A 24,909-nucleotide genomic window follows, 5' to 3' on the forward strand; every position below is an offset into this window, starting at 1 on the left:
GACTTGCCAAAACTATAGTATGTTAACAAAAATGTGTGGAGTGGTTGAAAAACAAGTTTGAATAACTCCAACCTAAGGTGTATGTAAACTTCCCACTTCAACTGTAGTAGTGTAATAATGTTATATGATGTTTTATCTTTTGATTTATATGTAATGTAAGTGCTTTAATGTGATTGAACCTCAGGAAGCTGAATTACAAAAGTACCTTGTTTGAGTGTGTATTGATGGGAACAAATTAGTAAAATGAGAATGTGGGCAAATCACTGATTAGTGTATGTCCTACAGACTAATCCTGCTGCTGCTCGCTGGGTCGAGAGTTTCAAATTCCTTGGTGTCCACATCACTAACGAACTATCATGGTCCAAACACACCAAGACAATCGTCAAGCGGGCACCACAACACCTTTTCCCCCTCAGGAGATTGAAAAGATTTGGCATGGGTTCCCAGATCCTCAAAAAGTTATACAGCTGCACCATTGAGAGCATCTTGACCAGTTGCATCACCGCCTGGTATGGCAACTGCTCGGCATCTGAACATAAGGCGCTACAGAGGGTAGTGCGTGCGGCCCAGTACATCACTGAGGCCAAGTTTCCTGCCATCCAGGACCTATACACCAGGCGGTGTCAGAGGAAAGCCCAAATAATTGTCAAAGACTCCAGTCACCCAAGTCATTGATTGTTTTCTCTGCTACCGCACGGCAAGCGGTACCGGAGTAACAAATCTAGGACCAAAAGGCTCCTTAACAGCTTCTACCCCCAAGCCATAAGACTGCTGAACAATCAATCAAATGGCCACCGGACTTTTTACATTGACCCCCCCCCCCCCCCTCCATTTGTTTTTTACACTGCTGCTACTCTCTGTTTATTATCTATTCATAAGTCACTTCACCCCTTCCTAGATGTACAAATTACCTCGACTAACCTGTAACCCCACACCTTTACTCGGTACCGGTACCCCCTGTATATATCCTTGTTATTGTTATTTTATTGTGTTACTTTTTCATTATTTTTTTACTTTAATTTATTTGGAAATGTTTTCTTAAATCTTATTTTGGACCTCCCCGTTGGTCAAGGGCTTGTAAGTAAGCATTTCACGGTAAGGTCTACATGTTGTATTCGGCACGTGACAAATAAAGTATGATTTGACGATGATCTTGACACCCGCTTTAGTAATACAGAGCCTGTACACCCATTGGATGAAAGCTTTCAGCCTGGAATAAGCTGAAGCTCAACATCATCTGACTCGAAAACAAGTCAGGACATCCAAAGGTATTTGTAAAAAGTACACTACCCCCTTGAGAATTAAAAAACCCGAAATCACCAATACACTTAACTGTCTACAAGCTGAGTGCTCCTCAAACTTATCACACCCTTGCAGTCAGTTCTTTGGCATGATGGAGAGGTGCTGTTAGTACACTATTGTTGGCAGTACTTGTCTCCTCAAAGACAACAATAAACTAGACTGTCTACAGGTCAAGGCCCCCCCTCAACCCTTTCACACCTTCGCCAACAGCTCATCTCAAGGCCCCATCAATGACTCTGAGTCACTGAACAAAACACATACCAGTACAGTACATACCTGTACACTTTTTCATTTTACAGGCGAACATCCAATCCAATTGTATTGGTCGCAGAAACACATATTTAACAGATGTAATTACAGGTGTAGCAAAATGCTTGTGTTCCTAGCTCCAACGGTGCAGTAATATCTAACAATACACACTAATCTAAAAGTAAAAGAATGGGAATGAAGAAATATAGGAATATTAGGACGAGCAATGCCGGAGTCTGGAGTATAAAGATACAGTGCATTGGGAAAGTATTCAGACCCTTTGACTTTTTCCACATTTTGTTACATTACAGCCTCATTCTAAAATGGATTAAATACAAACAATTCCCCATATTGACATCCCAATACCCCATAATGACATCACAATACCCCATAATGACATCACAATACCCCATAATGACATCACAATACCCCATAATGACAAAGTGCTGGGTGCCATGGGGGTTACCGGAACTCATCTTACCTCTTGTTTGTTTTACTCTAAGTGTAACTCTGTGTTGTTGTTTGTGTCAAACTGCTTTGCTTTATCTTGGCCAGGTCGCAGTTCCAAATGAGGACTTGTTCTCAACTAGCCTACCTGGTTAAATAAAGGTGAAATAAAAATAAACCTCTTAAACCAAGTGAGGCTCATTTCGACAACAGTACCCCCAGGTGGCACTGACAATAGGGGTACATCACTGATCGCCAGAGCCCTTGTACCCAAAGTGGGACGGGCTTTAGGCAAACCTTGTAACACAAACACATTTTTTTTTCTACCCCAAGTTCCACAGTGTTCACGAGTGTCAAAAGTGTTGTTTCTCCCGCATGTGAGTTGGATGAAAAGTGTCCCTTCTCCACATTCAGACACACATATGTCAAGAGTGGTGAAAATGGAAAAATAACCAATCTCTCCCAGTCCACAAGGTGGCGTCCCACCCCTACAGATGGCACTTCAGGGCATCTCACAGCCTAAGTCGGTCGCTTCGGATGTTCCTGTCAGGTCTATGGGCCATGGCCATGTGATGGGACCCTGATATTGTCAGGGGGCTCTAATGGGCTGAGTTGTATCCCACAAGGTGATCATGACAGATACATCCCTCCGAGGGTAGGGGTACACTGTACGAAGGCAACTCGATTCGGGGGGTATGGACATAGGTACAAAGAGCACTGCATATCAATTACCTGGAACTCCTAATGGTGTATCGGCCCTCAGCCACTTCCCCCACCAGTTTCCCAGTCCCTGCCGATGAAAAACATCCTCACAGCATGATGCTGCCACCACCATGCTTCACTGTGGGGATGTTTTTCATCGGCAGCGACTGGGAGACTGGTCAGAATTGAGGGAATGATGGATGGCGCTAAATACAGGGAAATTCTTGAGGGAAACCTGTTTCAGTCTTCCAGAGATTTGAGACTGGAATGGAGGTTCACCTTCTAGCAGGACAATGACCCTAAATGTGTTGGAATGGCCAAGTCAAAGCCCAGACCTCAATCCAATTGAGAATCTGTTGTATGACTTAAAGATTGCTGTACACCAGCGGAACCCATCCAACTTGAAGGAGCTGGAGCAGTTTTGCTTGAAGAATGGGCAAAAATCCCCATGGCTAGATGTGCCAAGCTAATAGAGACATACCCCAAGAGACTTGCAGCTGTAATTGCTGCAAAGTGTGGCTCTACAAAGTATTGGCTTTGGGGGGGTGAGATCTGTTTTTTTGTCTTATTTCTTGTTTGTTTCACAAAGATACAAACCCCCAAAAATCTATTTTAATTCCAGGTTGTAAGGCAACAAAATAGGAAAAATGCCAAGGGGCAGGAAGCTTAGCCCAAGTGACGTACTGGGCTGTAGGCACAACCCTCTGTAGCACCTTGCGGTCGGATGCCGAGCATTTGCCATACCAGGCGGTGATCCTATTGCAATACAACCAGATTGACCTTCACTCCTCACCCACCCACCCACTCACTCCTCCTCTACTACTCCCTCTTCCCCCATGCCCCCTTCCTTACTTTTCCCCCACTCCTCCCCCTAAACTGTTACATTTCCTCAGTACAAGACAGGAAATTCTAAACGGATGGTTTTGGCTCCCACACTGTTGAGTGGCCCTGTATATACAGCAGCGTACAGTGCCTTTGAAAAGTATTCAGACCCCTCCCCTTTTCCACATGTTGTTACGTTACAGCCTTTATTCTAAAATGGATTCAATGTTTTTTCTTTCAGGGCCTCCCCGAGTGGCGCAGTGGTCTAAAGCACTGCATCGTAGTGCTAGGTGTGCCACTAGAGAACCTGGTTTGAGTCCAGGCTCTGTCGCAGCCAGCCGTGACCGGGAGACCCATGGGGAGGTGTACAGTTGTCCGGGTTAGGGGAGGGTTTGGCCGGCCAGCCGGGATGTTACTGTCCCATTGTGCACTAGCAGCTCCTGTGGCAGGCTGGGCGCAATGCACGCTGACATGGTTGCCAGGTGTACAGTGTTTCCTGCCGGGATGTTACTGTCCCATTGTGCACTAGCAGCTCCTGTGGCAGGCTGGGCGCAATGCACGCTGACATGGTTGCCAGGTGTACGGTGTTTCCTCTGGCTGGCACTGTGTCAAGAAGAAGTGGTCAGGGATGCAAACGGCTGAGGTCCCAAAAAGGTGACACTTTTGTTGTTGTTTTTTGTTGTTGCACCGAAACATACAAAACAGTGACCCTCAGCAGGTATACCCCCCCCCCCTAGAGGGAAATGCAGATTTTAACTAATTAAACAACAAAAGAAAATGATCGACATGATTAGTCTCTGTGTGTAAAATAAAAAGTGGTTCATGTGAACCTAACTCACAGCTAAAAAATTTTTTAAAGAAAGCAATCTAAAGTAATTTGTTGCCTTGACTTTACTGCAAATGACACTCAAGTCTTGAGAAAAAAACAATACAGTAATATTGCAGTTACCACGGCAGCCTTTATAATAGACGGCTCGTTACCACGGCAGCCTTCATAATAGAACGCTGTGACCACAAACATAAATATTGCACTTGGGGGAAAAAAATATCTTAAAGTAGAAATAGAATTAAACAAACAGGCATTCTACTGTTGCTCTATTATAGTGGCCACTATAGATCTATCAAGTGCACAAGACTACATGTGTGCAAAAATAACATTCAATGAGTAAAAAAAATTATAATCCCCTAGAGGTCGACCGATTAATCGGAATGGCCGATTAATTAGGGCCGATTTCAAGTTTTCATAACAATCGGAAATCTGTATTTTTGGGCGCTGATTTGTTTTTTTTCTATATATTTTTTATACCTTTATTTAACTAGGCAAGTCAGTTAAGAACACATTCTTATTTTCATTGACGGCCTAGGAACGGTGGGTTAACTGCCTCGTTCAGGGGCAGAACGACAGATTTTCACCTTGTTAGCTCGGGGGATCCAATCTTGCAACCGTATAGTTAACTAGTCCAACGCAATAACGACCTGCCTCTCTCTCGTTGCACTCCACAAGGAGACTGCCTGTTACATGAATGCAGTAAGCCAAGGTAGGTTGCTAGCTAGCATTAAACTTATCTTATAAAAAACGATCAATCATAATCACTAGTTAACTACACATGGTTGATGATATTACTAGATATTATCTAGCGTGTCCTGCGTTGCATATAATCTGACTGAGCATACAAGTACAGTGGGGCAAAAAAGTATTTAGTCAGCCACCAATTGTGCAAGTTCTCCCACTTAAAAAGATGAGAGAGGCCTGTAATTTTCATCATAGGTACACTTCAACTATGACAGACAAAATGAGAAATCAAATCCAGAAAATCACATTGTAGGATTTTTAATGAATTTATTAGCAAATTATGGTGGAAAATAAGTATTATAATAAGTAACATTTTCACCTGATTCTCTCATTCTGAAAATTAACCACATACTGTAGAGTGAAAACATTACTTAACATATAGTGGTTAGTTCGTTAGCTAGTTAACATTTCCCACAGATTGCCAGGGTCCAGTAAGCAACTAACGCGTTATAACTTGAGGAACGGCAAGGAGTCGTATACCAGTTGATACTGTAGCGAATTGGTTAGGTTACTAATGTCAGCTCATCTGATGTTGTAACATTAGCTGTCTGACTTCATTAGCAAGCTAATTTTCACACCATAAACTCAATTATTTGATCAGATGAGTTGGCTAATGTTGCTCAACATTTCTCTGGCTTGCTAATGGAGAATTCAATCCAGCTAGCAAGATACATAACAATGCTAATACTTGTTCCACCACTTTCACCCTCACCTAAAACTTTCTAAATGCCAGTTGTTTTTCGGTTACAGCTCATGAAGTACGTTTCATTACCTTCTCACCCCCTGTCTCCGTGGTCAGGCTTCTCACCTAATGTTACCTCTTCGTTATCGTTCAGGGGACGCGCTGCTGTAACTGGCAAGCTGCTTTCCAGAGCTCTCGCTGATGCTGTACCTGGCAAGCTGCCTTTCCAGAGCTCTCGCTGATGCTGTACCTGGCAAGCTGCCTTTCCAGAGCTCTCGCTGATGCTGTAGCTAGTAAGTTGGTTGTCTCTTCTCTCTTCAGTCGCGTTCTACGCTGCATTCTGTTGTTATGTCAACGATTAGCTGAGCCTTGGATACAGCCAGTATTGCTCCAAACGCGCATCACTCATTCGCTTATAGCCAGTAGTGATCCAACCATCTACACGAATCACGTCGGTCACCTATTTTGGATTCAAAACGGTCTAATTTGCATCCCTGAGCAGTGCAGCTTGGCTGGGTTGCTCTTGAACTTCGCCTCTCCTGAGTCCGTACAAGAGTTGCAGCGATGGGACAGGACTGTAACTACCAATTGGATACCACAAAAGTGGTGAGAAAAAGGGGTTAAGAAAAAAAACAAAAAAAAATCATTTAAAAAATCCTCATCAATCAACACATACTACCAATGCAAAAATATATTTTAAACATTTTAGCGAAAAAATAAATAAATAAATGCATTTACATTAGTATTCATACCCTTTACTCAGTACTTTGTTGAAGCACCTTTGGCAGCGATTACAGCCTCGAGTCTTCTTGGGTAAGACGCTACAAGCTTGGCACACCTGTATTTGGGGAGTTTCTCCCATTCTTCTCTGCAGATCCCCTCAAACTCTGTCAGATTGGATGGGGAGAGTTGGTGTACAGCTATTTTCAGGTCTCTCCAGAGATGTTTGATTGGGTTCAAGTCCGGGCTTTGGCTGGGTCACTCAAGGGCATTCAGAGACTTGTCCCGAAGCCACTCCTGCATTGTCTTGGCTGTGTGCTTAGGGTCGTTGGCCTGTTGGAAGGTGAACCTTCGCCCCAGTCTGAAGTCCTGAGCACTCTGGAGCAGGTTTTCATCAAGGATCTCTCTGTACTTTGCTCCGATCCTGATTAGTCTCCCAGTGCCTGCCACTAAAAAACATCCCCACAGCATGATGCTACCACCACCACGCTTCACCGAAGGGATGGTGCCAGGTTTCCTCCAGACGTGATGCAGAGTTCAATCTTGGTTTCATCAGACCAGAGAATCTTGTTTCTCATGGTCTGAGAGTCCTTTAGGTGCCTTTTGGCAAACTCGTTTTACTGAGGAGTGGCTTCCGTCTGGCCGCTCTACCATAAAGGCCTGATTGGTGCTGCAGAGATGGTTGTCCTTCTGGAAGTTTCTCCCATCTCCACAGAGAAACTCTAGAGCTCTGTCAGAGTGACCATCGTTTTCTTGGTCACCTCCCTAACCAAGGCCCTTCTCCCCCAATTGCTCAGTTTGGCCGGGTGGCCAGCTCTAGGAAGAGCCTTGGTGGTTCCAAACTTTTTCCATTTAAGAATGATGGAGGCCACTGTGTTCTTGGGGGCCTTCAATGCTGCAGAAATGTTTTAGTACCCTTTCCCAGATCTGTGCCTCGACACAATCCTGTCTATTTATTCTACCCTCGCAAAAGTGTCCCCCTCTTAAACTTAGCAGATTGATAAAACCGGTACAGCTACTGTTGTGTTGAAGGATAACTTATTGCCACTGCTTCGTAGGTACAGTAATAGTGACTGAAATGAGTAAAACTGAAATATAGAATGAAAATAACAATGAGTATGACTGAATACTAGGCTTCATTGTATTTGTATACATGTTCACAAACACAGAAATATGCAGCATTATGCATTAAATCGGGAAGTAAATAATTCTCCAAAACATGACAAGATCAAATGCACTGAACATATATCCATGTGGCTATCAAGATTCATAAATATCATTAAAACAATAAACTGTACAAAATATCATCATGAATTGAATGTCAAATATGTTATGATTAATTTTACTTACAGACAATGCTTCTACAAAATGATAGCAAGAAGGATGGAGTTTATTAACGTCTGCAGCTCCACACAGTGACTTTCACCATTTCGGGAACGTAAACAATTCTTCTTCTACAAGGTTCAGCACATTAAACGAACAACACACCTCGACACAGGACAGTGGCCCCCAAGTGGTCAACAATTGGAATTACATGATCGCCTAAAGGAACTCAAACCCAACTACAGGGGCCAGAACAGTATTTGTTTATTATACTGTATCTAATAGATTTACTAAAATAAAACAAAAAATGGGGTATTTGTGTGCAGATTGCTGAGGATTTTTATTTATTTAATCAAATTTAGAATAAGGCTGTAACATAACAAAATGCGGAAAGAGTCAAGGGGTCTGAATTATTTCCGAAGGCACTGTACGTACTTTCTCGTGTTCTTCTTCTTTCAATTTCTTGTGTGTTTTTGTTCTACTTTGTAGTGTAATATTTGTATTACTGATATTGATTACTGAATTGTTGCGTTTAGAGCTTGCAAAAGAGGCGTTTCAATGTACTTGTGCACGTGACAATAAAACTGGAAACTTGAATAAGGTGTCATTACAGACACCTCTTATGAGTCAGGTTGAGTCACAATTAGGTTGAGTCAGAGTCAGGCTGAGTCACAATTAGGCTGAGTCACAATTAGGTTGTTCTTGCCCTAGAAACTACTCATAAAGAACAGATGGCTGATTATAATACAGTTAACTGGTGTCCTAGATTTATATTACACAACCCCAATGACCATCCACCAACATATTATTCTTCTGAGTGGAGAAATTAAATGCATTAGGTCTTACAATTTCCAATACCGCCCTAGAAACAAGACCATGGCAAAGACTGAGGAGCAGCTCATTAAACAAGAATATGATGTCCTTTTCCCATGTATCCCCTTTCCTCTTAGATAGGAACAAATCAAATTAGGGGAGAGCATCACTCTTACACAGAACCTCCACGCTCCTGTCTTTTCATAGTGACTTCTCTGCAACACATGGATTCCTATGTAGTCTGTAACTAAAATAAATGGACCATGAGATGAGAGACCATGATGAGATGGGCGGATGGTGTTGATTACATCAAGCATTATGGTAAATACAGTAAATTGATCACATGTATTGCTATATATTCTTTGAAGGGCTGTCCATTTTTACATGTTCTATATCATACCCTTCAGATGTTTGTCAAATGACTACCCTGTCTTCCGGCTACCGCATGGGCCTCATATTCTGAAATCACGTCAGTGCTAACGATGTTGCAGGGAGTTAGTTATCCATTTTCAGTGGTCTCTGAGTGCCTTAGCTCAGGCTCACTGGCATACAGCTCATGCACCTGCACAGTTGGGAGAATTCCACATTTATTTTCTCACTGCTGCCCTCTTGTGTTTAAATATCACACTGCTGAACACTTGCCTTTGTTCAAAAATGGTTATGTTTATCAAGAGCTGGTTGCAGGGTTGTGTTCAATAAGTACCAAATGGAAGAGAACGGATTGAAATAGGGACTTCCCCAATAAGAAATGCTTATTTTCTGTTTTTTTCCACTGTAAAAACATTTTCAAACATTAGGTGTCGTAATGCTCAACATCCAGGTGATTCATACGGATACCTCTGCTGTAGTTGTTCCAATGAATACACACATTCACATGATTGCTCCCCTGCATACATACGTGACCCTCATGAGGATTAATGAGGATATCCAAGCACTCCAGCCTGACATGTTAAAAGCTGTTGCAGCTTAAGAAACAATAGTTGACGCCGATGATGAAACTGTTGAGAGGAAGCAAGTTATGTATACAGTATCTATATTTGCCATTTGGTCTTGCCTAACAGTTTGTGTTCTTGTATATCTCTGTCCATTCACTTGCCCCTCTTAATAATAAAAAGGGAATTTACAACAGCACTCAATGAAGAGATTTGTTGGCCTATGTAAGCGGTTCACTATCACGGAACAAAGCCTCAGCCTCAGACTCCCACTGAATAGAGCCCTAGACATGGTTTCCCCATATACAGAAACTGGAAGGAGACTCATAAGTGCATGGAATGTTTTTTTTTTAATCATTTTGAAAACATGTACAACTGTTTAGGTCAACAACAAAAAAAGGTTACAAACAGAATTGACCTGCAGTTTGCATCCATTTCAAAATGTTGCATAAATAAAACTCATATTTATAAATATCTCTTTTATAAACACATAAATAGTTTTTAAAACATAAATACATTTATGCGGAATGAAAGTACACGAATGTACAGCAGCAGCGACAATATACAGCTTTGCGGTTTCTAGTTTTTCCACCCTTATCCGCCATTTTGTATTGTGTGTTGGTCTTTATGTTATACATATGGATTGGTTTTATCATTGTTGTCTCAGTCCTTGAATATGTTGGTCATGGTGGCTTTTCGTACCAAAAATCGGTCACTTTTTAGGTTAATTTTCCTCAGGCGAGGACCAACTTAACCCAAGTTGTCCGAACCCATCGTCTGAATGCTCTGGGAAGAAAGAAGAAAAGACCTGGTTAGATGGATTTGTTCACAGAAACCTCTAAATAGATGGACCTGTTCACAGAAACCTCTAAATAGATGGACCTGTTCACAGACACCTCTAAATAGATGGACCTGTTCACAGACACCTCTAAATAGATGGACCTGTTCACAGACACCTCTAAATAGATGGACCTGTTCACAGACACCTCTAAATAGATATGGACACAAATTATAGCCGATCACCTGTCAGTCTCACTAAAACAAACCCTCTAACTAAACAGTCTCAATGCACACCTCTGCTCCGACCAACCACTGTCCAGACCTTGTCTCTCACACAATCCTTAATTGACTGCCCAATACTCTGCTCATCTCTCACTTCTCACATTAAAGTTAGTAAAAGGAGGAAGAGAGGTGTCTGCCCAAGAAACATACACACTTTGTCTATACAGTATGTGACTGTCTGAGCCACAGCGTACGCAAGGCACCACCCCCCCCCCCCCCCGGCAGGATTTCACCGTTAGCCACACACAACCACATGAAGGCCAAGCACCCCTTAGCATGATTCACCTGGTTTCCCCATTGCCTCATCCTGCATACCGCCCCTTTAATGTTCTGCTTTTTTTTCTGAGCAAAAGGGAAGGGTTTCCTGGAACATTCCTCCTAGGGTGCTGTGTGTGTTACATGTTTTCTGTGAGTGTGTCCATCTACAAAGAGAGGAACCTGCTCTCTCTCTGTAGGTGTTCCTCTTCCTACCTACTAGAGACTGGTCGATGACCTCATAATTGTCCCATAATCCAGTCTGCATTACCAAACGGCCTTTGGCCTGACACTAAGATCTACTGTAGATCTTATTGTCAGGCCAAAGGCCATTGATAAAGCAGACTGGATTGTGGGACAATTATGAAGTCATTGATTATGTCCTCATCGTGTTCACATATGTCCCATTAGGCCTTCAGCCAACAGCTATGATTACTTATGACGATGTCCTGCAATGCGTATAGACTTCCTAAGGCCAATTTGATCGCTTCCCACAGACTTGGAACATTTTAAGAGGGGATTTGTGATCTCATTCTACGGGGCTTTTGTCCTCAACACAAGTCAACACAAGGTTGTTACAGCATCAGTGGGACACATCGTTATGCCCTCTCCCACTGTCCCGCACAGGAAATGCAGATAGCACAGAGATGGACTGCTTGTAAAAGTCCATTTGGAGCTGATTGTTCATGATTTCAATCAAGAAGCAGATGCATTTGTAGGTCTATCCCTATCCTTCTTCCTAATGCAGTCTTAATCAGATGTGTTTGTATTAGTCAGTAGGCCTAAACCAAAAGGATTAGTCTGTAGGATTTATCCCTACTCTGAATTTTGAGGTCAGGCATGTGTCGTGCACAGGTAAGAGTCTACCTGTGCCCGAGCACCTGTCGCTTTGCCCTCCCACACGCCAAGTGCCCTTATTGGTTGGTGGAATATTTTTTTTGTATTCAGTTTTGTCTGTTATTCTGCCCGCAATTAGTCGTGACGTCGTCAAGTTTGCCACCCATACCCCTCCGTTGGTGGCCTGCCCTGTACGGAGCTCGCATGCCCAGAATCCAAACATGCATGGCTTGAGATGCGGTGACCGGTCGATCGTGTGTAGCTAGCTACTTAGTTTAAATATAAACAATACTGCCACAGCAGCATAACATTTGATTGACACTGAACACTTGATTTACATAATCATCAATATTGGATCTGGTTGGCTGCTACGCGACACAGAGGCAGAAAGACAAAGAGAGGAGCCGCTGCATCTACGACCTTCCGATCCAACTCCATCCCTTCTGTCAGGAGGTGCACATGTGTCAGTGCAGCAGTGGCAGCATAGGTAGTCTGGACTCTAGCTAACAAGCCACTATGAGTTAAAATAGCATGAATACTAGGCTATATTATGAAGTCGTTATTTAACCATTTGAGAGCATTGAAGATAAGTCACAACATTGTAACATTTTTTAGCATAGGCCTATTTATTTCCGCAACAACACACTCGTAACAAATGCACGGTAGTTACAGTGCCTCCTAAACGCATGATTTACATCGGCAAGAGGTTGGGCTATCAGCGGATCATTGATGAATGTAACTCTGCTACTAGTGAGCTAGCTTGATTTTTTTATGAATATCGAGAAATGAATGATGAACGTATTTTTATATCACCTCATCATCATACATTTATTCTTAAAGAAAGGTTAAATGTATTTTTTTTTTTAACATAGGTATTTACTGCAAACTGTTCAACGCTTTTACAGTCTGTAGTCTATGGGTGACTCATCTGACATTCTGACAGGAGTTACATTGGGGAGTTTGTAGTAGGCCCAGAGAACGGTCCTCAAATTAGGTTGTTTTCCAATGGTCTTTAAAATATATATATCATTCGCCTTTTTGTCTCCCATCCTAAAGTGGTAGTGATGTACGTTCCTTCTGATTTAAATCACACGATGTGCAATTGCGCATGGAGAAAGGGAGATCGCATGAGAGGTTAGGTTACTTACCAACAAGTCTTGATATGCCTTCTCTAACAGCCCATGCCGCTAATGGTGCCTATCCTGTCCATTTTGTGTCCGAAGCAGCCGCTCCGGGCCGCGGATCCTTTCTTGGTGTTTGATTTGTGTCTCCGTGCGCTGGGCTGGTCGTTCAGCAGTCGCGCCCACATGGCCTTGGCGCGAGTGTCCATGCGCAGGTCTCGCAGCAAGCGTACCCGGGAGCGCACTTTTTCCAGCCGCTGCTCTCTCTCGTCCGACGCCATGAACTCCGACAGTTCCTCCCCCAGCAAACTCCTGAGAGACTGGGATACAGAAACAAGAGACACCCGCTTTAGATAATACATTCTCTATGGAAACGACTTGTGTAAGCACCTGTCAGCAGATTGCGCATCTGGGAATGATTCTGATTAACGACAAATATGCGTATTCGGGACATCAATTGCCTACTTCGGCAAGCAGTAAACTCACTATCCTGCACTTTTCCCAACACTTTTTGTTTTCAACTGGCCTTGTAAATGTATTTATGTTCCATATGAAACCTTTGCTCAATTATAGGCTACATCTAGTAATGTCAGTGCTGTCTACACTTGACTCGCGTCGGGAAGAACCAAAAGACAGTAGCTACACGACGAGTTCTGACGTAAATTAGCTACTGAATAGAAATCATATAAAATGCTGCAATTAATTGGCCCGTCCTTTGAAACCAAATCCTGAATTTGTGTGTGGTCATGGGCTACAGTTGCGCTTTAACACATGGGAAACGGCGTGTAGCCTTTCTAATTGCACATTCGTTGAATAAAGCGATAAACACTGGTCAGAAATGAGTCTCCCAGTCCCGGGGATTATCGGATGCAGCTGGAGAGACAGGTGCGCATGCAGTAGAATACCCACTCGCGCAGACGTCAGTTCAACGTCTGGTTTTGATTTACATTTGGTTGAGTTGTCAACTAACTTGAATTCAACGTGATTTGTTTTTTTTTAACCATGTCGTTGTATTTAGGTTTAAAGTTGGGTAAAACAATTACTAAATTGCCTTACATTGATTACTTTTTGCAAATCCAATCAGTTTTCAACGTTGATTAAAGGACATAATGCTTTTTGTTGTTGAATTATTTGCGCTATGAGTCTCTTGATGGCAGATGCGCCTTTTCAACGGGTGGGAAAGGGATGTTATCTGGTTTAAAAAACACGTTTTCAAAGATATGTAAGATTGACTTAGTAGCCTATTGAAGGCAACCAATATGTATGTTACATGTAGGACGCGCAAAAGCTAATTTGGGAAGTCTACATGTAAAGGTCACTGTGTCCTCATATCCTATGTCCACTCGAGCGCTTCTCAAGACGCGCGCTTGGGTACCAGCATGAATATAGTCAACCGTATGCAATTAAGTAGCCTAAGTGGCTGTAGTTTCGCCGTTGAACACAGTATCTATCCATATATCGCCCTGATCGTTTTAAAAATAAATAAAAAAGCAAGCCTTTCCTTTCAGTAATAGCCTAAGCGTACGTTAAGAAAGATACAAACCCCCCATCTTCAAAATGAGCGGTGTAATGTAAATGCAATGGTCTTAGTATAATATAGCCTATATATATATATATATATATGATACATGGCCATTGATAGTATGCATACCAATATATACATTCCCAGTAGTCTATACACTTGCATCAGTTGTTGATGCTATTTGGGGAACCGTAATGTGAATATTATTAGTTAGCCTATAGCTGCGCACCATGCAAATATATTTCTCAAAATAATCGCATTCCGCTCACAAATTACAGCGCGCACATCAATGAAGTGACCTCACCTTCTGTTGCGCCGGTGTCAGAGGCTTCGCCCCTGTCCGCAGTGAAAGCAGGGTGATCATAAGTCCACATGCCACCAAATGTGAGATGTTCATTCTGACAAGTTTTTTGTTGTAAAGGATTCCTCTTTGGCGAAGTTCAGTATACGATAAATGATATTGGTTCTCTGTCTCTGCTTCGGTCTTTACTCCAAGCTTCCCAAGTGCTACTCTAACTCTACGAATTACTACTCACGGCTTTATAGCCGGCCGCTGGTGATGTCATGACAACCTGCGTAATGGTCTTCCTTCCCCCTCCCTCTCGTACCTTGCCAATTTCGTTTTTTTTCTTCTGCATAGGCCTACCTGCGTAATCTATTGAGGAGCGCGTCATGCTAAATTATGAATTAAAATGATATCTACACCGGTCATTATGGCTTAAATTTATGAAATAAAACAAAAAAACAATTACAATTACTGTTTCACCATGCACCACTACGACTGGTTTGCCACCAAAACAATACCTAATTGCTTTGCTTGAAAAGGAGAAATGATATGTAATTCACAAGTGTAGCAGTGTGGCATTGGCAGACACATGATACTCTATTAAAATGCCAACCACCCACCGCGAGGAAATGAGGTTGGACAATGAGTTCCAAAGAAATCAAGACCTGACTTGTTAAATGCAACAGATTTTGTGGGGAATGATAAACCCACTCATTAACGCAGAATGGGGGGGGGGGGGGGGGGGGGTTTATCAAACACCATTCCAAAATATGTACTGTCTTGGTAAATAAATGTGTATTTTTGTTTGGAATGATGTATTCGTTAGTCAGCTGTATTTTCTATTGATATACATTAACTCATAATAACAAATAGGCCTATTCAGCCTGTGCACCAATATGTGAAAAAAATAATGAATAATGCGTAACTTTAAAACACGAGTGTCTAAAACTTGAATTCAAAAGATCTAGGCAATTACAACGGCTCCAACCTCCTTGTAAATGAGATTGAAACTGAACTTTGGGGGGTTGTGCGTCGTGTGGACCTGCTGTAGAATTGTAGGCTAATATGCGCTCTCTGATAGGCTGTTTCCTTGGTTATTGTCAGTAATTGGTAGATATTAGACGATACTGATGCTCATTTACTTTATATCAATGCATCCATTTGGGCATCGACCTGGGGGACATGTATGGGTTTAGTCTGCCGTGCGATTCCCATGCAACTACAAGCATTACGTGTGTGTGCCTGCTGTCCCTATAACGTGTACTCTAACCCGTCAGTCACGATCAAAAGCCTATGGTTCATTCGATTTGTCGAGCGTGTCAGACCCCACAAACATCACTGATGCGACAGAGATAACATAGCGGAGCCCAGGTGAAGATGCTCCGTTTGCCTATGCGCCCTTCCGGTTAGGCTCAGGCAAATTAAATGAACCATGGTCAAATCTGATACCCATGTCAAGGCTGTAATTCAGAAACAGACATTTTAAATGATTATCTAACACTTTGTCATGAAGGAAACACGTTGTCTTTCGACATCTGCAGTGCGCGTTTCTCTTAAGAGCAAGTTGCCGCGCGCTTGACTTCAGTAATGCATGGTTGTCGATTGCAAATGCAGCGAAGAAATGATGCTGTGTAGATGTGAAACACTTATACAACTTTGCCCGACCTACATTCCAAGGGTGGACAAGGCAAAAGCTCCATCGACGAGCAATATGATAAACTTTGGAGAGGTGGCCTCGCGCTACGGCGCATTCTGTTGAAGCACTTTCTGTTTTAGACCACAGAGTGGCACTATTTGCTCTCTCGAAATACCAAAGGACTAAGCATTCATTCCCCCAAATAAGTCCTTTCCTTACTGTATTTATTATTGCTCTTAGTCCTGAGAGTGGTAGGGTCCTAGTCCTGAGAGTGGTAGGGTCCTAGTCCTCTGAGAGTGGTAGGGTCTTATTCCTGAGAGTGGTAGGGTTTTAGTCCTGAGAGTGATAGGGTTTTAGTCCTGAGAGTGTTAGGGTTTTAGTCCTGAGAGTGATAGGGTTTTAGTCCTGAGAGTGGTAGAGTCTTATTCCTGAGAGTGGTAGGGTCCTAGTCCTCTGAGAGTGGTAGGGTCTTATTCCTGAGAGTGGTAGGGTTTTAGTCCTGAGAGTGATAGGGTTTTAGTCCTGAGAGTGGTAGGGTTTTAGTCCTGAGAGTGATAGGGTTTTAGTCCTGAGAGTGGTAGGGTCCCAGTCCTGAGAGTGGTAGGGTTTTAGTCCCGAGAGTGGTAGGGTCCTAGTCCTGAGAGTGGTAGGGTCTTAGTCCTGAGAGTGGTAGGGTCCTAGTCCTGGGAGTGGTAGGGTCCCAGTCCTGAGAGTGGTAGGGTTTTAGTCCTGAGAGTGGTAGGGTTTTAGTCCTGAGAGTGGTAGGGTCCTAGTCCTGAGAGTGGTAGGGTTTTAGACCTGAGAGTGGTAGGGTCCTAGTCCTGAGAGTGGTAGGGTCCCAGTCCTGAGAGTGGTAGGGTCCTAGTCCTGAGAGTGGTAGGGTCCTAGTCCTGAGAGCGGTAGAGTCTTATTCCTGAGAGTGGTAGGGTTTTAGTCCTGAGAGTGGTAGGGTTTTAGTCCTGAGAGTGGTAGGGTCTTAGTCCTGAGAGTGGTAGGGTCCTAGTCCTGAGAGTGGTAGGGTCTTAGTCCTGAGAGTGGTAGAGCCCTAGTCAGTGCATGTGTAAACTCACTGGGGAAGCAAGGCACTTAACCCTAAATTGCTCCAGTGTCACTGTACAACTATGGCTGACCCTGTAAAACAACACATTTCACTGCACCTCTCCAGTGTATGTGACAATAAAACCTCTTTACTTTTTACAATAAAATACATTCCAATACAACCCCAACACAACTTCCAACACAACACCCAACACAACACCCAACACAACCCCCAACACAACCCAATACAACACCCATACATCCCCAAACAACCCAACCCAATCCGATTACAACCCAATTCAACCTAAATGTCCGATGTCTTCTTTCTCTCGTGCATTATCCCTAACCCCCGGGACATCAAACATGCACACAGATGAGGTTGGAAGCACAGTCTCAGCCGCAGAGCAATGCCCTGGGAGCAGGTTATGGGTTAAGTGCCTTTTTATTTTACCAGGCAAGTCAGTTAAGAACAAAATCTTATTTTCAATAATGGCCTAGGAACAGTGGGTTAACTGCCTGTTCAGGGGCAGAACGACAGATGTGTACCTTGTCAGCTAGGGGATTCAAACTTGCAACCTTCCGGTTACTAGTCCAACGCTCTAACCACTAGGCTACCCCACTCTCTTGCTAAAGGGCACAACTCAGTAGGTGGCACCTGAAGATCCTGATGCCAGCAGCCCTCCAGAGAGAGAGAGATTTCTCTGTCAGCCCTGGGACACAAACAGACAAACATCCAGTAACTGTCCCATCTCTCTAACCTTGAAGCTACCACTGCCACCTAAGTATATTTAGTATTCAGCTATACATTATTCAGCTATACACTATTCAGCTAAACAGTATTCAGCTATACTGAAAATAACCTGTTCCTGTCACCATCTTACTCACTACTAGAGAGGAAAATCTTCACTCTGGCATCCCCCCCCCCCCTTCTCTCTCCCACTCTTTCTTCCTCATTGAAATCCAGGCTGGAGCTAGACAGAGCCCCCATCCATACCACCCTGAATGAGAAAAGCTGTCACCAATTACACTCAACCAGGCAGCCTGGTCTCATAGCTTTACATCTACTATGTTACGTCTACCCCTGAGTCCAAGTTGAACCAGTCCAAGTTGAAACAGTCCAGGTCGAACCAGGTCCAGGTCGAACCAGGTCCAGTTTGAACCAGGTCCAGTTTGAACAAGTCCAGGTCGAACCAGGTCCAGTTTGAACCAGTCCAGGTTGAACCAGGTCCAGTTTGAACCAGCCCATGTTGAACCAGTCCAGGTCGAACCAGCCCAGGTTGAACCAGGTCCAGTTTGAACCAGCCCAGGTTGAACCAGGTCCAGTTTGATCCAGGTCCAGTTTGAACCAGCCCAGGTTGAACCAGGTCCAGTTTGAACCAGGTCCAGTTTGAACCAGGTCCAGTTTGAACCACCCCAGGTTGAACCAGGTCCAGTTTGAACCAGCCCAGTTTGAACCAGTCCAGGTTGAACCAGGTCCAGTTTGAACCAGGTCCAAACACTTGGTCTCTTGACGAAAATCCACATATATAATTGGCTCCGAAGGTGAATCCACATATACAGTGTAAATTGGCTCCGAACGTGAATCCACATATATAGTGTAAATCATATACAGTGCACATATACAGTGTAAATCGGCTTTGAAAGCGGACTCTGATGGACTCGGACAGTGCTCCTGGCCACGGCTCACACACCGTGGTCGGTGATGACGGTATCAGCATGCTTCAGGGGCGTATCCCCTGAACACCTGCCAAACATTGTCTATGACAAAGGCCCATTGTGGAAAAAGAGAAGGTTGGTCTGGAACCAGGCCGATCAGAGGTGAATATTCCCTGTCAACAGGTGGTGTGGAAACGCTCATTGTCGCCTATCTTCATGCGCCAACTGGAGGGGTTATAATACTCTCTGCCGGCCAGTGAGAAATAAGAGCGGACATGTGGTGTTCATCTACATGAACGAGTACATTTCTGAGCGGTCAGCTCCATCACGAGGAGACAGTGGGAGACAGGGAATCAATCGAAGGGGTTCTGGACCTGGTTGAACATGGACTGGTTCAACTACATATTCCATGCTCCTTTGCAGTTTCAGTGGCCATGATGGCCCTAGAGCAAGCCGCAGAAGCCAATGTTTTTGTTTCCCGCGCTTTGGACGGACAGACGCAAGCCACACTCAGCCTTCCTATGAACTAATGGAGGGTTTCAGCGGTGGCTCATTCTGGAAAATCCCACTCACTCACCGGCTTCCTAGTGTGAGAACTGGGGGAGCTCACTGATTCTCATGGAAGGAGAACACTCAGTCAAATTCATCAACAGCATATGCCTCGTAAACACGGTGCTGATCCAACAACACGACCAATGTTCTCTCCAAACCTACTCTTACCTCATGTTGACCTGTTTTTTTTTTCTCTCAACATTTTTATCCCGAGTGGGGCAGCGGTCTAAGGCACTGCATCTTAGTGTTATCCAGGTTAGGGTTTGGCCGGGGGTAGGCCATCATTGTAAATAAGAATTTGTTCTTAACTGACCTGCCTAGTTAATAAAGGTTAAATATATATATATATATATAATAAATAAATAAATAATAATCCACCAGCTATTTTATTTTGACATTTTAACAAGCGAGGGACACATGTTTTCGCCATGCTGTAAATGTGGTGTCATAAGTTTTTCTTGTCCTCTTCTTCCTCTTTGCGTATATATTTTAATGATGTTACAGATTTTTTCCAATGACATTATGACGAAGACTTGGGTTGAGTTTGATTATTACCATTTTTTTCTTCACCACAAAAATTTTATACGCTTAAGTTTTCAGCTTTCATGTGGCCGAAAAAAAATTATGAACCAAACTGGTTTGCTGCAGGAAGCTATGCACATGCTGCCAGGGGAGGGCAATGTAGTGTTCTGCTTCCCAGTAGTCTTTCTCTGCCGCTGCATCAATAAGTGTCCTCCTCTGGGGTTTGTGAAAGACAAACTACAAGGCTGTTACGGTCCTATAAATAAAAGTTTATTACATTTGGGTATTTTGCACAGTGCTGCTGCTCTAAAGGTTAGGGGGAAGGAGGGGAGGGGGCTGAAGCTCTAAAGGTTAGGGGGAAGGAGGGGAGGGGGCTGCAGCTCTAAAGGTTAGGGGGAAGGAGGGGGCTGCTGCTCTAAAGGTTAGGGGGAAGGAGGGGAGGGGGCTGCTGCTCTAAAGGTTAGAGGGAAGGAGGGGAGGGGGCTGCAGCTCTAAAGGTTAGGGGGAAGGAAGCTGCTACTCTAAAGGTTAAGGGAAAGGAGGGGAGGGGGCTGCAGCTCTAAAGGTTAGAGGGAAGGAGGGGAGGGGGCTGCAGCTCTAAAGGTTAGGGGGAAGGAGGGGAGGGGGCTGCTGCTCTAAAGGTTAGGGGGAAGGAGGGGAGGGGGCTGCTGCTCTAAAGGTTAGGGGGAAGGAGGGGAGGGGGCTGCTGCTCTAAAGGTTAGGGGGAAGGAGGGGAGGGGGCTGCAGCTCTAAAGGTTAGGGGGAAGGAGGGGAGGGGGCTGCTGCTCTAAAGGTTAGGGGGAAGGAGGCTGCTGCTCTAAAGGTTAGGGGGAAGGAGGGGAGGGGGCTGCTGCTCTAAAGGTTAGGGGGAAGGAAGGGAGGGGGCTGAAGCTCTAAAGGTTAGGGGGAAGGAGGGGGCTGCTGCTCTAAAGGTTAGGGGGAAGGAGGGGAGGGGGCTGCTGCTCTAAAGGTTAGGGGGAAGGAAGGGAGGGGGCTGCTGCTCTAAAGGTTAAGGGGAAGGAGGGGAGGGGCCTGCTGCTCTAAAGGTTAAGGGGAAGGAGGGGAGGGGCCTGCTGCTCTAAAGGTTAAGGGGAAGGAGGGGAGGGGCCTGCTGCTCTAAAGGTTAAGGGGAAGGAGGGGAGGGGCCTGCTGCTCTAAAGGTTAAGGGGAAGGAGGCTGCTGCTCTAAAGGTTAGGGGGAAGGAGGGGAGGGGCCTGCTGCTCTAAAGGTTAAGGGGAAGGAGGGGAGGGGCCTGCTGCTCTAAAGGTTAGGGGGAAGGAGGGGAGGGGCTGCTGCTCTAAAGGTTAAGGGGAAGGAAGGGAGGGGCCTGCGGCTCTAAAGGTTAGGGGGAAGGAGGGGAGGGGACTGCTGCTCTAAAGGTTAGGGGGAAGGAGGCTGCTGGCCTTAAGGTTAGGGTGAAGGAGGGGAAGGGGGCTGATTCCATTGAGAGGTTAGGGGGAAGGGGGCTGATGACACTGAGAGGTTAGGGGGAAGGAGGGGAGGAGGCTGATACCACTGAGAGGTTAGGGGGAAGGGGGCTGATGACACTGAGAGGCAGCCTGCCATGGTTAGGTGGAGGAGAAGAGGGAGCTGATTGGTGCATTGGGTTAGTTCCACATGAAAGCCAGTGGGGATACGGATGGAAGAGCCAGAGGTTTCAACTTTGTTGTAATTCCATACCCAAACGTCACAGTTACATTTGAACATATTTTATAAGCAAACATGACGGAAATGGGAGGGTTTTTAGACAAACAACAGTTTATGCATCTGAAAGTGGCCTTTATGACACAGGATTCAGCAACTGTAATGTTATTTGCAACACATTTACTAGGTGTGAAGTATCGCATGAATAAAATGGATTTGAGGTGAGTTGATCCTGATTAATTGAACCTAATTAGTTCATCCTTATTAGTTGATTCTGATTAGTTGAACCTGATGCAAATCGTGATGCCTGGCTAGTGGCTAGTCATGACATTTTATCTTTGGTTCATTTTGCTTCTCGTGGCAACGTTATATCACTCAGTTTAAATGACTTTTGAAACATTAAAATCACATACCATGAATGTGCATACAATGGAAAAGAGTTCAACAATAATGCAAATGGTGCATTATTATATCAAATTCATGACATTTTGATGAATGCAAATATATTCAATGAGAGCAATTAAAAATAAATAATAATAGTAAATAATAAATAATAATAAATAATAATAGTAAATAATAATTAATAATAATAATAGTAAATAATAATTCATAATAATAGTAAAAACAGCAACAAATAGTAATGATTCATTAATCATCATCATCATCATCGTCATCATCCTTGTGGACTTGCTTTTAAAAGAATAAAAGTCAACATTTCCCCCAACATTTTAAGAGCATGCATTGCAATGTTCACTGCAAAGCCACAAATAGTTGGTCGAAGCAATGTTTTTCTAAGCCTAGTGTGTGCCACTTGTGTTTTTGAACCATGTGGAAAAAACATGTTTTAGTGTTTGGGTGGCACAAGCGGCGCACAAACGACATAGAAAAGAGGACATTTTAGCACAGATATATAATCTCAGATGAAGGTATAGCTGTAAAAAATTAATCAAAGATAATATATAAATCAAAGATAATATATAAAATAAAGATAATATGTACAATTAAAATCATATATAAAACAAAGACAATATCAATGGGATATTTACGTATATGGCAGCTGAAATTCTGCAAGTCACAATACGTGGATAGCCAAGAACTTGCTTGCTCAGTGTTGAGCAACAAGCTCATCATTACAGGGATGATCTTACACATCAAAAGGCAAACACCAGATTGTGATATATGTTTTCAGAAAGACAAGATTGATATTTCCCTGGCATGATTGTGCCAGCTCAAAGCCACAATCTAATATCTAAGCCTAAGGGTCTTAGAGAAAAGAACGCTGTTCAGTATTTCACAGCAGGTAAGAAGTCTGGGATGTTTTTCAAATTGTTGTTGGCTCTTTTATTAATCCATATTTGAAGTTAACAATGATTTAGTGTTTGTATCCCCACAAGAGAGGGTAAATGAGGAGAAAACTAACCAAGCAATAGCCGCACTCAATACTGGGGAAAGGCTCTGTTTGGTTGCTACTGTTTACACACGCAGTATAATAATACTCTGAGATTGTGATAAAGATCATCTGTCAAGTGGTTGTGACCGCAGTTATTAAAAGAAAGGCAAATGAATGCGATTAACACTGGATTTTTGAGCTGAGAATTACTTTGATGTGGGCTAGATCCTCGAAAATATTTGTTCTTTCAGGAGGGTACAGTAAATTGCAAAACATAACACGACGAACAAAGTCAGTGTTCAAAGGAAGTCACATCTATGAGAAACGTATTATGAATATACATGTGATTGGGGGAATATCACATTCTTCCATTTATTTGGCCTTTTATCTGTTTCTTGTTTTAATAACATCCTGAAGATTAGCTGGTTATGAGGAAAAGCTGAAAATCCGGCTTGAATAAAATTGCGGAGGAAAGAAAATGCGTTGATGCGGATGGGAAAAGTGATGCCACAGTCCATGCCGCAAAGCAGAACACATATCCCAGAGGAGAAGCCACGCCACAGAGGAGAACCAGACCCAGAGGAGAAGCCATACCCCAGAGGAGAACCAGACCCAGAGGAGAAGCCACGCCCCAGAGGAGAAGCCACGCCCCAGAGGACAACCACACCCCGGAGGAGAAGCCACGCCACAGAGGAGAACCAGACCCAGAGGAGAAGCCACGCCCCAGAGGAGAACCAGACCGAGAGGAGGATCCACGCCCCAGAGGAGAACCAGACCGAGAGGAGGATCCACGCCCCAGAGGAGAACCAGACCCAGAGGAGAAGCCACGCCCCAGAGGATAACCAGACCCAGAGGAGAAGCCACGCTCCAGAGGAGAACCAGACCCGGAGGAGAAGCCACGCCCCAGAGGAGAACCAGACCCAGAGGAGAAGCCACGCCCCAGAGGAGAAGCCACGCCCCAGAGGAGAACCAGACCCAGAGGAGAAGCCACGCCCCAGAGGAGAACCAGACCCAGAGGAGAAGCCATGCCCCAGAGGAGAACCAGACCCAGAGGAGAAGCCACGCCCCAGAGGAGAACCAGACCCAGAGGAGAAGCCACGCCCCAGAGGAGAACCAGACCCAGAGGAGAAGCCACGCCGCAAAGCAGAACACATATCCCAGAGGAGGAGCCACGCCCCAGAGGAGAACCAGACCCAGAGGAGAAGCCACGCCCCAGAGGAGAACCACACCCCGGAGGAGAAGCCACGCCCCAGAGGAGAACCAGACCCAGAGGAGAAGCCACGCCCCAGAGGAGAACCAGACCCAGAGGAGAAGCCACGCCCCAGAGGAGAACCACACCCCGGAGGAGAAGCCACGCCACAGAGGAGAACCAGACCCAGAGGAGAAGCCACGCCCCAGAGGACAACCACACCCCGGAGGAGAAGCCATGCCCCAGAGGAGAACCAGACCGAGAGGAGAAGCCACGCCCCAGAGGAGAACCAGACCCAGAGGAGAAGCCACGCCCCAGAGGAGAACCAGACCGAGAGGAGAAGCCACGCCCCAGAGGTGAACCAGACCCAGAGGAGAAGCCACGCCCCAGAGGAGAACCAGACCCAGAGGAGAAGCCACGCCGCAAAGCAGAACACATATCCCAGAGGAGAAGCCACGCCCCAGAGGAGAACCAGACCCAGAGGAGAAGCCACGCCCCAGAGGAGAACCAGACCCAGAGGAGAAGCCACGCCCCAGAGGAGAACCAGACCCAGAGGAGAAGCAAAGTCCCAGAGGAGAACCAGACCCAGAGGAGAAGCTACGCCCCAGAGGAGAACCAGACCCAGAGGAGAAGC

The 24,909-nt window shown here is 44.5% G+C and overlaps 1 protein-coding gene across 1 annotated transcript; it reads right to left on the reverse strand.

Moving 5' to 3' along the window:
• Positions 1-9,896: 9,896 nt before the first annotated feature.
• On the reverse strand, positions 9,897-14,870 carry LOC109888568 (C-type natriuretic peptide 4). Its single transcript, XM_020479731.2, has 3 exons — positions 14,667-14,870; positions 12,868-13,160; positions 9,897-10,351 (listed from the first exon to the last, which is right to left on the reverse strand). The coding sequence occupies exons 1-2, from the start codon at positions 14,757-14,759 to the stop codon at positions 12,891-12,893; spliced, it is 363 nt and encodes a 120-aa protein (XP_020335320.1). The 5' UTR covers positions 14,760-14,870; the 3' UTR covers positions 9,897-10,351; positions 12,868-12,890.
• Positions 14,871-24,909: the final 10,039 nt, after the last annotated feature.

Source organism: Oncorhynchus kisutch, linkage group LG4 (assembly GCF_002021735.2).
Source record: "Oncorhynchus kisutch isolate 150728-3 linkage group LG4, Okis_V2, whole genome shotgun sequence".
In the NCBI taxonomy this organism is placed as follows: Eukaryota; Metazoa; Chordata; class Actinopteri; order Salmoniformes; family Salmonidae; genus Oncorhynchus; species Oncorhynchus kisutch.

Excerpts from the sequence above, each read along its gene's own strand:
- LOC109888568 (XM_020479731.2), bottom strand. The coding sequence starts at position 14,759 with ATGAACATCTCACATTTGGTGGCATGTGGACTTATGATCACCCTGCTT. Across the intron at positions 13,161-14,666 it reads TGACACCGGCGCAACAGAAG|TCTCTCAGGAGTTTGCTGGG; the intron begins GTGAGGTCACTT and ends TCTGTATCCCAG.